The sequence below is a fragment of the Cupressus sempervirens genome, chromosome 7 (assembly GCF_028749045.1).
Source record: "Cupressus sempervirens isolate cs-2001-9-10 chromosome 7, ASM2874904v1, whole genome shotgun sequence".
NCBI classification, from domain to species: Eukaryota; Viridiplantae; Streptophyta; class Pinopsida; order Cupressales; family Cupressaceae; genus Cupressus; species Cupressus sempervirens.
In genome coordinates, this window is record NC_143124.1 from 904,507,813 (window position 1) to 904,524,689 (window position 16,877).

The 16,877-nt window shown below is 36.6% G+C and overlaps 1 protein-coding gene across 2 annotated transcripts in view; it reads right to left on the bottom strand.

Moving 5' to 3' along the window:
- Positions 1-527: 527 nt before the first annotated feature.
- LOC149550433 (conserved oligomeric Golgi complex subunit 4) overlaps positions 528-16,877 on the bottom strand; it is a 46,117-nt gene continuing 29,767 nt past the window's right edge. For both annotated transcript variants that reach the window (XM_089793466.1, XM_089793467.1), the window contains exons 2-3: positions 1,766-3,471; positions 528-1,453 (exon numbers count right to left, since the gene is read on the bottom strand). In XM_089793466.1, coding sequence (XP_089649592.1) covers positions 824-1,453; positions 1,766-3,403 — 2,268 coding nt within the window. In that variant the 5' untranslated portion in view covers positions 3,404-3,471 and the 3' untranslated portion in view covers positions 528-823. The remainder of the gene's footprint in view (positions 1,454-1,765; positions 3,472-16,877) is intronic.

A 16,877-nucleotide genomic window follows, 5' to 3' on the forward strand; every position in this document is an offset into this window, starting at 1 on the left:
ATTCACATGCCTTGTCTATGCTTCCACATTTTCCAAACATGTCTGCCATGGCAGTTGCAACTTGTTTGACAACAATGCTGAATCCTATAAGCTTTAGTATATAACCATACCCTCTTAAAGCTCCCATGTGGCATAGGCAGGGAGGATGCGGGCATAGGTTGCAGAATCTGGTTTTACGCCTTCCAATTGCAGTTTCTTGAAAGTCTCTGAAGCCTTTACAACAAATCCATTTTGGCATTCCTTTCCACTTTCTGGATTTTGCAGAAGGCTTTGCCATTGTTTCGTCTTACACAGAGATAGTAGCACAAAAGATGATGTGCCTTGTCCTTGCCTTGTCTGTGTTTTGCATACATGTCTACCATATCATTTCCAGCTAGGGGAATAACCGTAGAATATCACCTCCCAAAATATCATAAGTAATTACGTAAACCCTGACCAGAAAAAATGGACTAAACAAGAGCTAGAAGGATCAGCCAAACTTACAATTTTATCCAGATGTACACTCCATCAAGAGATGTGATTCTCGGTTACAGGAGAATTCCAAAATATATTCAAAATTTTATCCAGGTACATAAATCTTAGTTTCATTAGCAAAGCTTACTCCCAAAATACATGGAGGGTGTGAATAATATTTTGTCAAGAAAAATCCATAGTTTTCTCTGTCATGCCAGTTAAAAAATATAACATTCTATGTAGCATTTGTCTAAAGACTGTCATTTTATTTAAAAGAACAACCAAGAATATATCTTCCTTTTAAATGCATGAGGGCAAGATTTCTAAGATGTACCATAGAAATTCCAATAATAGAAACTGCAAGGGAAAATTACAATTTCAGAGCAGCAATCGCTTCAGGTTTGAAATCCACCCTTAAGCTCAAAATTCTTCGAACTTCAGCAGGTGTTAATCTCCATGTCATGGGACCAGAGTTCTCTCCCCAGTAATCCAAAATCTCTGAGACCTTTTCTAGGTTTAAGATAGTTGCCATTTGTGTAAGTCGTGCAAACTTATCTCTAACAGTTCTTTGTGTCATACTAGAGAAGTGGCCCACCAGAGTTCTTGCATCTCGATCAAGCTGTAAGCCACCCAACTGATTGAATCTCTTCTGGGTCATTATCACCTCCAACCTTTTGACAATAAAGTCAATGATCAGATGCACAAGTGAATCATAATTATTTGTTGTCATTGCTGGTTGCAGCCAAGTAACATTTGTCTCTACAGCAAGAAGTATTTTTTGCACCCATGGGTCATTAATTTCATTTTCGGCGTACTGCATTTCAGACAACTCATAGCTTATTGTAGCAACAGTATCCAAAATTGGTCGGAGACGGGGTGTTATGCTGCTTGCTAACTGCTCCAGACCTGCATTTAGTATTTGTTTGAAGGTATTGTTTGTTTCTGCTAGCTCAGACAAACATGACTTGACTTTTTCTCTATCAGCTGATGCAGGAAATGCCTGCAATGGATATAATTACCAATTATATATTATGTATTAAAGTACAGATTTAAACATCAAGCAAAAAGAAATTAAAATTCATCAACAACATTTTTGAACTGTCCAAGGGAAGGGTAAACTTTGCCATGAAATTATTTTCTTAAAAATGTATCTTAAATGGATGTAGAATAATTGGCTATAGCCTAAGACAATAGGAAATTAACTTTTGTGTTCTCTTGGTTAAAATTAAAAACATTAATTTAGGATTCAATATATTGGTATCCACCCAAAAGGAGTTAGAATGGGACTAAAAGAAAACAAGAGGTCACTCACCTCTGCACAATACTCCTCAATTTCATGTCTGAGCTTCAGAACGTACTCACTGCTAACATCTAGATTATTTAATGAAGTTGCAATTTCTGTACCTATTTTAGATATCCCTCCACTCACTAAAAACAGTTTGCTACCCAGGTTTGGTTCTCTTGTCTTCCTCTGTAAAGCCTCTGTGAACTCATTGTTCAGCACATTAATAGCACCATTTAAAACTGCAAGTACAGACTGAACACTAGAAGTAGACGTAGCCCTTCTGCAACAACTCTGCAGGACATAAAATACATCATCGACCATTGAAGTGGTGAGGCCATCAGGAATAAATTCATCAATCGTGATAGCCTTCCTCACATTCTCTACCATGAAAAACTCTTCAAGGATAATATAATACCCTGTCAATTCCTTTGCAGCTCGACTGAATGCCCCACTTCTAAATGCGTTGGTAGCTCGAGGACTTAGCTGGGCATCAACAGATCCAACTTCCCTCAATTTGGTCATCATAAATTGAGTATAGTCCTCACTTAACTGGGTTAATGACAGTATTTCCTCCAGGTAAAGTTCAATCTCTCTGGGATCCGGCCCTTCTTGGGCTCCTACTACCGATATCAAACTGTTAGTCTGTGAATTGATCTCTGATGCTAATCTTGCAAGTTTTCTATAATCCATGTACTTCTTCAAAATTACAGAACCTCTTGAATTACACTCTTCCTGCAGCTCCCAGATTGCATGTACAATTCCATCTACACCACAAAGATTCCTCAAAATCTCATCATTCCCTTCAATTGCCAACACAATATCCTTGAAAAGATTTGTTAAACAACCAACAAAGTCAGCTTGGGTCTGCACTCCTGCTTGCCCTGTGGACTGCTCTGCTATTTCCATTAAACCTTCAAACTCTAATCTAGACCTTAAAGAAACATCTTTTCTTAGGTATGAAACATACAACTGCAACCCTTCTTCCTGAAGACCCAAATGAGGAAAAAGCTTGATAAATCTCAGAATGGAAGGGTGGTCCCTCTTTTCAATAGCAGAGGAGATTTGTTTCTTGACTATACCCTCAAGTTTTTGCTTAGACTCCAGAAGCTGGTTAGTCTGCTCTTTTGCAGTCTCCCTGCCTCCTGAACCCATGTCATTAGAATCACCATACTTGTCATCAAGTTTCATGAATGTCTCCACATATCTGGCAGCACCCTCATAATCCTCACATTCAAGTGCCTGTTTAGCACCATCAATACAATTTCCCCTTTCCACAATGTCATCAATTCTTGTTAAAGTAGACTGAACTCGTGATTGTGCAAGATCTAGCTCTCTCACCTTGCCACTGACATGATCAGCAAGATCACAAGTCGAACATACACTCAATAGCATTTGGTCTGAATCAGCCTTCACAATCTCCAGTACCTCAGAAGATTTCTGGAGTCCACTTAGCTTTTTTTCCAGCTCATGACGCTGTGATAGTAGGGTTTCCAACTCTGCATCAATGTTCCTTTGATATGCAATGCATTCATGTAGGAAACGTTTCATAGCACTCACATCTGTGAGGTTTTTTATTTGCTCTACCGTGTCTGGTGATCCAAAGTCAATTAATGTAGCCCCTCCTTTTTCCTGCTCATTATCTAATCCTGCAAATGCCATTCCCATTCCTGTTACTTTATACTTATCCACGCCAAAAATTGTGTGGCTTGCTTTTCAACAGCTACATAAAATCCCTGCAAAATATATTTGAAGGAATGTTCAGTACGATGGCTGCAAAAGAAATTTGAAAGAATGTCCAATCCATATTGCATAAATCAGAAAGGCACAGTATGCCCAAATCCAAACCATCAATAATAGGAATCTAGGAAAATCAATCTGAAAAAAGGTTTGAGCACATCAAATTTTAACAGATCAATTTTAAACTAGGCCATATAAGGATTTTTTCCATAAAAAAGCATAGTAATTCGTTGAAAAAAGGTGCATAAATTATACATAGTTAGTAACAATTAATCCAATGCACTTTTCCAGACCCAGCTACATTTTGTGTATTTTTGTATACAAAACACTTCATGTCGAGTGTTTTCTTGCTGATTGTTGGGTCTGCAAAGGTCTTTAAGTGGGTAAATCAGTCTCATGTTTTAGCTGTTGTGGGGTTCATTTCTGATGATACTACACCACTTAGGTTTGATTTCATTGTGTATGTTGTACATCAGCCATTCTGGTGCATTTTAATTGTTTTACCTTTCATGTTAAATGGACTGGTGCTATACCTCTGCCTATGTATACATATACACAAGTTCACTAAGTTATGCTGTATAACAAAGTGAATAATAGGTGAACCTGTATTTGGGTTTGTGCCAGGCAACTATTTGAGCACCCTGAATCACTTGTTATCAGTGTCAGGACCCTTCTGTGTTGTTTGGAGCTTTGCTAACTCACTTGGAGTTTGTCTATAAGCATTTGCATGCTAAGTTTTTGATGAAATTACTACAGATTTGTAGAAGGTTTCATATGCTAGTCATAGAAAATACTGAACGATACTGTAAAATCTGAAGTGGAGCCCAAGGCACAAGGCTTGTCGAGGGAAAATCAGATATGCTTAAATATCTTTAAGAATCGAGACAAAGAATACTAGGCCTTCATACAAAGTATACGAAAGGTTAACAAGAGGACATAATCAGTTTTTACAGGTTTCCAATCTTGCTCAAGATAGCATATCTGGAAAGAGGAGAGGTTTATGTGAGTATTAAAGAAGTCATAACAAAATATATATTCCAAACTGAGAAAAATTGGGAGGAAGATTGCTTTCTCACTCTAAGCATGCAGAAGGGAACGAGAGTTCAAGAAGAACAAATTTCACCTACAGCTTCGCCTTTTCATTGACACCTGAACCAAAAATATCATTATGTGATTGGGAGATACATGACTTTGAATTGTCCAACTCAAAAGATGACAGTCATAACCCATTTTACTTGAAAATTTAATAAAATGGAAGCTTCCATGTCTCTTCCTAGATTAATGAACCAAACACTTATTTTACCGAATTCAAAGACACATTATTGGAGCATTGGAAAAAGAAACATTGGTATCAATTAGAAACTAGAGGCCATTGAGGAAGGGGTATTGAATGGACACATTATTTTGGGTGCAATATGTGCAAACCGTCCTCCAAACTCCCCTTGAAAATAAATATTGTGAAAGCACAACAAGAAGAAAGTGATTGAGAGAATGCTTAGAAGACATACCGTGGAACTCATGACTAAAAGACCAAATGTGCAAAACTCAAAGGCCATTTATGACATGTGAGCATAAGTATGAGCACATTCACTTGCATATCAAAATCAATAAGCATTTAGCCTAAAAGGAGATTGCAATAAAGGGGAGAAAACTATTCCAAGAAATATTGGGAAATTAATATCTTCCATCATGAAGATGGTTACCCAATGGGCTACAAGGTGAAAAATAGGCATATTGAAGTTTATCCAACCTAGTCTAAGAATCTAACTAGTGACTAAACAAAGATGAAGAGAAAACCATCACAAGAAATACTGGGGAATTAATATCTTCCATCATGAAGATGGTTTGCCAATGGGCTAATCGAGGTGTAGAATGGGCACAGAGAAGTTTATCCAACCTAATCCAAGAATCAAATTAGTGGCTAAACAAAGATGAAAAGTAGATTTGTTGATTACTACATTGCCCAAGGAAATTGACCACTTTGTTACACTCTTGATAGTAGCATCTAATTAGGATATTCATATCATCCAGTTTGTAACTCAAATTCTAAGTCTCTTCAACCATGAGCCACTTACATTCCCTTGAAGAAGCTATAGAGGGACCTGCCTTCACAACTTCCTATTGTGCTTCATAATGAAATCCATTATTGAGAAAATAAAGAATTCTTGGACTCTCTTCTCACACTACCAACTCTTGCCAAATAGAGATTCATCTTTAATGCCTCAAAATTGAATTTGAGAAACCCTGAGCCGTTTCATGTTTCATCCACGAAGAATGTTTTCTAATTTAAGATAGATTAACCGGGGTTTGTGTATTGGGGCACCACCCTTAAAGTATGATAAGGGTTCATAGAGTACTAACAAGAGTTGTCAAAATTGTTAAAAACTGAAGCTATTAACTTCACCCATGACATTGATATATAATATTAAAAAGTATATACAAAGAATGATAGTTCATAGAATACTACCATGAATAGCCAAGATTGCTATGAAGTTATAAACTAAAGCTGGTAACTACACTCATAACCATAGTTCAAACTATCTGAGATAAGTCTACTAATCGTGATATTTTTTGGCTCCTGAAAAGTAAAGTCAACTTATCTCAAATAAGGTATTGCAAAGAAGTTTCAAAATATTGGCAATATTTCTCTGTTTTATCATAATAAGTAGAAAACTTATCACCCGCAAGCCTATTATAGGCAAGGATGGCCTAGAAAAACATTTTTTGATTGGAAAAATAGATTTGGAGAGGAGAGAAAGAGCAAAGAGGCGAAAGAAGGTTCCATCAGGATTGGAAAAACACAATTTTGTTTGGAAAAACAGATTTTAAATTCTCAATATTTTCCCCAAGAAGTTTCCAACTTATCTCCGATATTTCTCAATACCCTTTTTTTGCTCTCAGTGATAAGCTGCTGATAAAGATGCTTTGAACCATAGTTGGAAAACTCGGACTTGGCAACAACTTGCCAAGCCCCCTAAAATTTTATTCCGGAAAAAATCAGCCATTTAAAAAAAAACTCAGGAATCTAAAAAAACTGTTAAAATTTTATTCAAAATATATTTTTTTTGCAAATTTCAATGAGAAGATGCATCTAATGAGTTAATTAAAGAGAACACAAAAGAAACAAGCAAAGTCTAGATATATATAAATGTCTAGTGGGTACAAAATCACATTCTCATGTGGAATGCTAATGGCGGGAAGCATAATAATAAATAATTTGTGTCAAACTAGAAGTAAATACATCATTACAATCACATCTGTTAGGTTGTGCTGACTGATCAGAAAAGTACTATACATACTTCATAAATTCTTTGGGGTTCGAGGCATCACCCCGAAAAAAAAATTTGGGCCGTGGCCGATGTTGTGGCCGACATATGGCCAACATGTTGTAACCCTAAAGCGGCATAAAATTACTTGCATAAAAGGACTTAGGGTTAGGTATTTTTATTAAGTTGTGAGCGAAATTGCTTCTTGCGGCGCTATTGAGCTGTAAGGGATTACAGATTGTAATCAGGTTGTAATCATTGGATCATAATAATATCGGACTTACTGTTTGGTGGACGTAGCCCAGGGATTGGGTGAACCCTGTTAAATCTTGGTCCCTTGTGTTCTTTGCTATGTGATCTATTATTTTCTATTATTGGTTATATTTGCATGTAATTGTTATTTCTGTCCATGGTTTAATCCTAACAAGTGGTATCAGAGCGAGGTTGTTTTTTCAGTTATCCTCTGCAGGAAAGTCTCACGATTGAGTGGGAGCGATGGCAGACGAGGGTAAGCTAAGGGTTGATAGGTTTAATGGGCAGAACTTCTAGTTGTGGAAGATGCAAATGGAAGACTATCTTTATCAGAAAGATTTATGGAAGCCGTTAGAAGGCAAAGCCAAGAATCAGGGATCTATGTCAAATGATGAATGGGATCTTTTGGACAGAAAGGCATTGGAAGCATTCGATTATGCCTGGCACCATCGGTAGCATTTAATATTACAAAAGTGAAGACACTAGAAGAGTTGATGAAAACCCTAGTGACACTGTATGAAAAGCCTTCCGCTTCAAACAAGGTATTTCTCATGAAGCATTTATTTAATATGAAAATGGCAGAAGGTGGATTTGTTGCAAATCATTTAAATGAGTTTAATACTATTGCTATTCAATTATCTTCTGTGGGTATCAATTTTGAACAAGAATTTAGGGCTCTCTTAATTTTGTGTTCTTTGCCTGAAAGCTAGAATGGTTTGGTAATGGTTGTGAGTAATTTTGTTCCTGGATCTAGTACCCTAAAATATGATGATGTGATCGGTGTTATTTTGAGTGAGGAAACTTGTAGGAAATCCTCAAGTGGATCTATATCAGAAAGTGTTTTGAACGCACAAAGCAAGGGCAGAACCACTGAGAGAGGAAGTAATTCTGAAAATCGTGGGGAATCAAGAGGAAAGTCAAACAGGAGGAGGTCTCAATCGAGAGGACCAAACGACTGCTGGTACTGTGGGAAACCAGGTCATAAAAAGAAAGATTGCTAAAATCGAAAGAAAAATGAAAGAGATAAACCAGATGGAGACAAGGAGGCAAATGTGGTAAGTAACAAATCCAAAGAGGATGCTTTGCTTCTGTCTTTAGAAAGTGTTGATGATTCATGAGTTTTAGATTCTAGTGCTTCATTTCATGCTACACCTCATAGAGGTTATTTCATTGATTATGTCCAAAGGGATTTTGGGCTTATTTATTTGGGAGATAATGAACCTTGTCAGATTGTTGAAAAGGGAAAAATTAAGATTAAGTTGCAGATTGGGAATCATTGGCTACTACATGAGGTAAGACATGTTTCAAGGCTGAGTCGGAATTTAATTTCAGCAAGGCAACTCGGTGATGAGGGTTGTGTAGTTACTTTTAATGATAAAAATTGGAAGGTTTCAAAAAGTTCCTTTGTAGTAACAAAAGGTGTGAAAGTAGGCACCTTATATCTTTGTACAAGTCATATTGTTCCTTCTACTTTAATTGTTTCAGAGAAAAATGAATGTTCAGAAACAATTGCTGCAATTGAGCAAGGAGAACAAATGGTTGTTGTAGATTATGATACAGCGCTATGGCACGACAGACTTGGGCACATGAGTGAGAAAGGTATGAACGTAATTCATTCAAAGAAAGTTTTACCAGGTCTGAAATGTGTTAATATGGATTTTTGTGAAAGTTGTGTTTATGAAAAACAAAAGAGAGTGTGTTTTGTAAAGACTGAGAAGGAAAACAAAAAGGAGAAATTAGAGCTTGTGCATATAGATGTATAGGGACCGACTCAGGTATCTTCCCTTGGTGACTCTCATTGTTATGTTACATTTATTGATGAAGCAACTAGAAAAGTATGGGTTTATTTCTTTAGACAGAAATCTAATGTATTTCAAACTTTTAAAAAATTGAAATGCTTGGTTGAAAATGAGACTGGTAAGAAATTAAAATGTCTCAAATCTGATAATGGTGGTGAGTATTGCAGTCGTAAATTTGAAGATTATTGCTCCACTAATGGTATTCATTGATAGAAAATTGTTCCAAGGACTCCACAGGAAAATGGAGTGGCTTAACGTCTGAACAGGATTATAATGAAGTGCGCAAGGAGCATGAGGTTGCATGCTAGGTTGCCCTTACACATGTGGGCGGATGCTGTCAATACTATTGTATATTTGATTAATAGAGGTCCCTCTACTCCTTTGGGCTATGGTATTCCACAAGAAGCATGGACTGGTAAGAAGGTGAGTTATTCTTTTCTCAAAACCTTCGGCTATGAAGCATTTGCTCACATAGGTTCTGAAAATAGAACCAAGCTGGAAGCTAAGTCAAAGAAATGTGTATTTGTTGGATATGGCATTAATGAATTTGATTATAGGCTTTGGGATTTTGAAAATCATAAAATTTTAAAAAGCAAGGATGTCATATTCAATGAGAAAGTGTTGTACAAAGATCTGTTGCAGCAACATGAGAAGAAAGAAGATGATTATGTAGTGCTGGATGATACTCCAAAAGCTGATGTTCCAGCCATTCCTCGTGATGTGCAACAACCGCAATAACAAATACCAAACACAACGGTGAATGTTAGATGATCAACAAGGCAAATTAGACCGCCAAAAAGATTCTCTCCCTCTTTGTATTCAATTTTACTTACTGATGTTGTTGAACCTAAATGTTATGATGAAGCTGTGCAGGTGGATACTAAGATTCAGTGGGAGTCTGCAATGAAAGACGAAATGGACTCTTTGCTGAAGAATAAGACATGGGATTTATGCAAGTTGTCTGCAGGTAAACGAGTTTTATAGAATAAGTGGGTTTACAGGTTGAAAGAAGAGGAAGAAGGTAAGAAAATATTTAAAGCCAAGTTAGTTGTGAAAGGATTAGCACAGAAAAAGGGCATTGATTTTGATGAGATATTTTCTCCTATTGTTAAGATAACTTCTATCCATACTGTTTTAAGTCTTGTGGCTACTGAAGATTTGCATTTAGAGCAGCTTGATGTTAAAACAACCTTCCTTCATGGTGATTTGGATGAAGAGATATATATGGCTCAGACACAGGGATTTGCGATCAAAGGTAAGCAGAACTTAGTGTGCAAATTGAAGAAAAGTTTATATGGCTTGAAGCAAGCACCTCGGCAATGGTATCTGAAATTTGATAGTTTCATGCATGAGCATGGATACAATAGGTGTCATTCAAATCATTGTGTTTATTTTAAGAGGTTGGATGATAACAACTACATTATTTTATGTTTATATGTTGATAATATGCTTGTAACTGGGTCTAACATGGATCACATTAAGGGGCTGAAATGCCAATTAGCACATGCATTTGCTATGAAGGATTTGGGGGCAGCAAAACAAATCCTTGGTATAAAGATTTGTAGAAATAAGAAAAACCGAAAATTGACGCTATCTCAAGCTGATTATGTTGAGAAGTTGTTGCAATGTTTCTCTATGGAGAATGCTAAAGCTGTCAGCACACCTTTACCTGGTCATTTGAAGTTGACTAAGGAGATGTGTCCTGAGACACGAGAAGAGGAGGATAAGATGTCCAAGGTACCCTATGCTTCAGCTATAGTAAGCTTGATGTATGCTATGGTATGTACTAGGCCAGATATTGCACATGCAGTGGGAATCGTTAGCAAGTATATGAGTCATCCAGAAATTGAGCATTGGAATGCAGTAAAATGGATTCTCAGATATTTGAGAGGAACATCCAATAAGTGTTTACACTTTGAGGGCTCTACTACTAATTTACAAGGCTATGTTGACTCAGATTTGGCAGGGGATATTAATACCAGGCGGAGTACTACAAGTTATGTCTTTACTGTTGATGGGGCAGCCGTGAGCTGGGTTTCTAGGTTACAAAAGATTAATGCTTTATCTACTACAGAGGCAGAGCATGTAGCTGCTACAGAGGCAGCCAAGGAGTTGATATGGCTTTAGTTCTTCTTAGAAGAATTGGAACATCCTCAGAAGGATAATTATTTGTTTATAGATAGTCAGAGCGCCATTCATCTTGCCAAGAATTCAGCTCTGCATTCAAAGACCAAACACATACAGTTGCAGTATCATTTCATTCGGTCAGTTTTGGAGGATGAACAGTTAAAGCTGATAAATACAGGTGACAATCCAACAGATATGTTTACAAAGGTAGTAACAAGGGAGAAGCTGAACTCCTCTTCTGCTTCGGTTGGTCTTCTAGACTAAACATGAATAAAAGAACAGTAGAGTCTAGGGTGGTTTGATCCAGAGGGAGCCCCATGTGGTAGCAGTCTAGCTACAGGATCAGTCTCCAAGTGGAAGGTTGTTGTTTAACGTGGAGCCTGATCAGTCCCCAAGTGGGAGATTGTTAGTTTGTGGTGACTGATCAGGAAAGTACTGTATATACTTCATAAATTCTTTGGGGTTTAGGGCATTGCCCCGAAAAAAAATTTTGGGTCATGGCCGACGTTGTGGCCAACATATGGCTGACATGTAACCCTAAAGCGGGATAAAATTACTTGTATAAAAGGGCTTAGGGTTAGGTATTTTCATTAAGTTGTGATGCGAAATTGCTTCTTGTGGCGCTATTGAGCTATAAGGGATTACAAATTGTAATCAAGTTGTAATCATTGGATCATAATAATATCGGACTTGTTGTTTGGTGGACGTAGCCTAGGGATTGGGTGAACCACGTTAAATCTTGGTGCCTTGTGTTCTTTTCTGTGTAATCTATTATTTTTTGTTATTGGTTATATTTGCATGTAATTGTTATTTATGTCCGTGATTTAATCCTAACAACATCTTCCTCTTCCCAGCTCTACTAGCATACTATAATTCTCTATTTTACATAATATATAGAGGCTTTTTGCCTTTTGTTTTTAACCAAAAAAAAGTTTGTTTGTTTTTTTTAAAGATTTTTTTTGAAAAACTTGCCGATTTTTCTCTAGTTGTGTCACGATTAAATTTGGGAAAAACTCGCTGGTCCCCAAAACTCGGCGATTAGTAGAAACTCACTGATTTTTTGGCGATTATACCAACTTTTCTCTAAACTATGCTATAACCACTAAAATATCCTATGGTATGAACAAAGCCAAAGGCAAAATGCTTGAATATGCTATAGAGCACCAACCAACAATGCAATGATTTAATGAAAGCTGAAGAATGCAGGCAAGACAATTTTAAATGGATGTCTTTCCAATGAAGAGCATGATTGATAGAAAATGTTTGTTGAAAAATTACTCTTAATGTCTATATACGAATCAAACAAAAAAATTACTCTTAATGTCTACATCGATAGTGCAATGGGTGATTCTTAGACGTGCCAATCCTTTACTAGTATCATAGAATGCCTACCTGTCAGATTTTGCTTTATTATATGATAGGCATTGACAAAATCATTGATTTTGCCTTTCACTAACCACCTTTTTTCAATTTCTCCCCCTTAGAAGCCTTTATTAGCTTGGCAACGCCCATATCTCGAAATTTTGGGTCGGAACCATAGTTCCAAGAAGTTTTTTGGTGGGAGAACAGGGGAATGTAGGGACGAGTTTCAGTGCTAAGGGGACCAAGTCCTAAATTTGGGGATGGCAAGGATGGTATGGTGGTGGTGGGGGCCAAGGGGATATAAAAGATGAGGTGAATTGAAATTTTCATATCAAAATCTGCAATATAATATCTATTTTAGTGCCTATGAAAGGCCAACTATTATTCACAAATTGAATGGTTACAATAAGTATATAATGGTATGTGCTGTATAGCAAGCAGCGTGGCAATGTCTTGATAGAGGTGACAGAGGTGGTGGTGCAATGCGGGGATGTTTCCCCAAGTCCCTAAGTCTCAAAAACATCCCTCTATAGGGGATACAGTTTTTTGGAGGAGGCATATGACCTCGTGGATCACTGGTGAACATTGTCATCAAACAAAAACTAATCTTTGCATTAGGAACAAGGAGGACCATATTTGTGATGAAACTATCATGTACATTAGTTTTCTTCATGTAGAGCTGACTTTGTCCACTCCCCTCTCTCTAGCCACGTCTACAATAAACAAAGTTAGGAGCTTTATTTGATAGCAAAAAAAACCCATGAATAACCCTGAATAGTTGTAACTTGCATTGCGATTGGCACAATTGAAACCAACTCCAGTCAGCTACAAAATAATTAAAAGCATGATTAGAAGTTCCTCAATCATTGCAAATGAGATCATAAAAGCCTATGAAACAAATAATTAAATTTTCCATTGGCAATTTTAAACAGCTCAATAATGTGGAGGCTATGCATGATATAATTTTTTAATAGAGTGTAGTTTTTTGATTCTTGCCAAGTATTAGCATGAGGAATATAGTCAGTTGTGACAAGATCATGGTTCTTATAAACATTAAGCTAAAAAGTCTCACTAATAGGAGAGAAATTCTATTTCAATCTTTGCACTTCTTACATGGAGTAATTAAACTGCCAACTCAGAACATGAGCTTTTTTGCCAAGTATTTATCATTGTAAGGGAGTGTCCTAATACATTTCAAAAAAAATTTAACATAAATCATAGTTCCAACAAAAGTATGTAGTCTTAAGTGTTTGAAACCCTAAGATTAATCATAAAATTACCATAAATTTTAATATTGTATTGAAATTTAAAGCTAGATATGAATTTTTGCGTACAATGGAATTTTTGCTGTGCACACAACTAGATCATAGAAAGAACAAGGAGACATTGCAGGAGAAATTTTCATTACCCAGATTGGTTGATCATATGCAAATATGGTTAGGAAGAAGAATGTGGTGTCTGATCCAACTAGGGCCTTGCACATGCTTATAAGGCATGTTTAAAAGAGTCTTTTAGTAAAGACAAGGTAGCAAAAATGCAAATGTTGGATTTGGGTCATGAATTGTTCGATGGGATGGAAAACTATAAGGAAATTGCACTAATAGGTAGGTTGAGCATATTATGGCTTTTAGATTGGAATGTATGGACTATGGAAAGTGTAGTATTGGAAGCCCTTGCAGTGATTTAAATTATTTATTCTCTCAAACATACGAGTATATGCTGACTGCAACTGGTAGGATTTTAGTAGAATTTGACTTATCTAAAAGGCTTGCATCACAAATTTGCCTGAAAGTAGGAAATGAAAAATAGATTGTCTTTAGATATCGAAAAATGTAATGTGCTTTTGGAACTTCTTTCAAGTAGGTCTCGAAAGATTTTATGCATCCTACACATTTTAGAGGTCACTCTTTGGTTGAAAGATGCAATTCTGCAGGCATCATTTAGTTGGCTGAAGTTTAGAATCTCCTCCTGAAGTTGCTGGTGTAAAGGTGCATAAGTTGGAGTTGTTGGTAAAAGGAGTCTCAGTTGTAGATGTAAGATGGGGGCTGTGGAAGCAGGAGGGTTGCAGGTAGAGATTTTCAAGGAAAATGATAAAACTGAAAACTGGTCTTAGGTTGTTGGCAATCCAATATCTGAATTCTCCTAATTTGAGTATGAGGAAGTTCTTAACTTGTTCACAATTTCTTCTGATAACAAGGGTCAAAGTTGAAGATTCTTTGCATCTATCAGTGATTGAACATTGAATTAGTTGCCATATATATTATGCAATTTGAATTTTTAATATGCTTGATTTGCTAGTGCTCAACTAGATTGCGAGCAGTGTTACCAACTACTCTTATTATTGCAACTAGGAAGAATGGGATGGCCTGCAGGAATTCAAACATTAAAGTCTTGTTACCTATTTTTACCTACAAGCTCAAATAGGTAGAGTCATGCTTGCTACAGGGTGGTGATTCCACAAATCTGATTGTCTTATGCCGTAATACAAAAAATTTACTTTGATCTCAGTCATGCATAAACTTTATATTTTATGAAGAAAAGAGAGAGCAACATGATATAAAGTGATATATCTTTCTGAAAATATAAATCTCATTTATCAAAGTATTCAAATGCTTCACACAAGCCATGAAACTAGCTATGGAAAAGTAAATTCAATGCTTGAATTTATAACATGAATGCATGTGTGAAAAATATAAAAAGTCATAAGAATCATGAGGCTAGTCATTGCCTGAATGACCGGTGAAGTTGCTAATGTGTCAATCTTGTGCACTCCAACTTCCACACTTCCCGTTATCCAAAGTGCAAGGTCCTCCAATCACAGAAAAGGAACAGGATTAGATCCATGGGATCTAAGCAATAACCGACCTGTCATCAAATGCCTTGTTGTGATGTGGAGCCTAATCAAACTCAGAGATTAATTCTCCCCCTTCACTCGACGCGTTTTCCCCCCAAATTATTATTACAAGGGTTTGGAGGCAACGCCCCTAAGACAGGGTCAAAGGGTGACGCCTCTTGCGGGGTCCTAGGGCAGCTTATTTTTTCTATTGGACAACTTATTCTAGACCTAATTTTGTAAGCGGCAAAAGCTTGTATAAAATGGCTTAGGGTTAGGGATTTCATAATGTATGATAAGATTGTAGCTTCTTACGGTAGTATTGAGCTGTAAAGTATTGTGGATTGCAATCACTAGATAATAATAATATTGGACGTGTTGTTGGTGGACGTAGCCCAGGGATTGGGTGAACTAAGTTAAATCTTTGTGTCTTGTGTTCTTTTCTATGTGATTATTAATTTCTGATATTGGTTATATTTGCATGCAATTGTTATTTTTTTGTTCATGGTTGATCCTAACAAGTTGTATCAGAGCGAGGTGTTGTCATTTGTTTAGCTATCCTCTGCAGGCAAGTCTCGTGGTTGAGTGGGAGTGATGGCAAACAAGGGTAAGCTTAAGGTTGAGAAGTTTAATGGACAAAACTTTTAGTTATGGAAGATGCAAATGAAGGACTATCTTTATCAAAAGGATTTATGGCAGCCATTACAAGAAAAAACAAAGAAACTAAGTGCTATGACAGATGAGGACAAGGAAATTCTAGATCGAAAGAAACTTGGAAGTATTCGTTTATGTTTGGTGCAATCGGTGTCATTTAATATTATGAAAGCTAAAATGGCAGAAGAGTCAATGCAAACCCTAGCGAAACTGTATGAAAGGTATTTCTGCTTCAAACAAGGTATTTCTCATGAAGCCTTTATTTAATATGAAGATGGCAAAAGGTGGATCTGTTGCAGATCATTTAAATGATTTTAATACGGTTACCAGTCAGTTGTCTTCTATAAATGTCAATTTTGATGAAAAAATTAGGGCTCTCTTGATTTTGTGTTTTTTGCCTGAAAGTTGGAATGGCTGAGTAATTTTGTTTCTGGATCTAATTCCCTAAAATTTGATGATGTGATTGATGTTATTCTAAGTGAGGAAACTTTTAGGAAAAACTCAAGTGGATCTATATCAAAAAAGTGTTTTGAATGCACAAAATAGAGGCAAAACGACTGAAAGAGGTAACAATTCTAGAAATCGTGGGAAATCAAGAGGAAAATCAAAAAGAAAGAGGTTTTAATCCAAAGGACCAAGAGATTGCTAGTACTATGGAAAACTAGGGCATAAGAAGAAAGATTGTTGGAATCGAAAAAACAATGAAGGAGACAAACAAGAAGGGAACAATGAGGCAAATGTGGTAAGTAATAAATCCGAAGAGGATGCTTTGCTTCTTTCTTTAGAAAGTGTTGATGATTCATGGGTTCTAGATTCAAGGGTTTCATGTCATGCTACTCCCCATAGAGGTTACTTTCTTGAATATGTCCAAGGGGATTTTGGGCTAGTATATTTGTTGGATAATGAAAATCGGAGCTTGAGATGCAAAAGTGGTGCGAGGGAATAAACATCTAGGGTCAAAGGTACACCTAACTATCCAACGACCTTGCTAAGTAAACACAACGGAAGCAAAAACACAGAGATATAAAATATAAAATATAGCTTCAAGATCTATGATCTAGCTTCAAATTCGCAATTCCAAAAACATTTGCTTTTACTCTCTAAGTCCT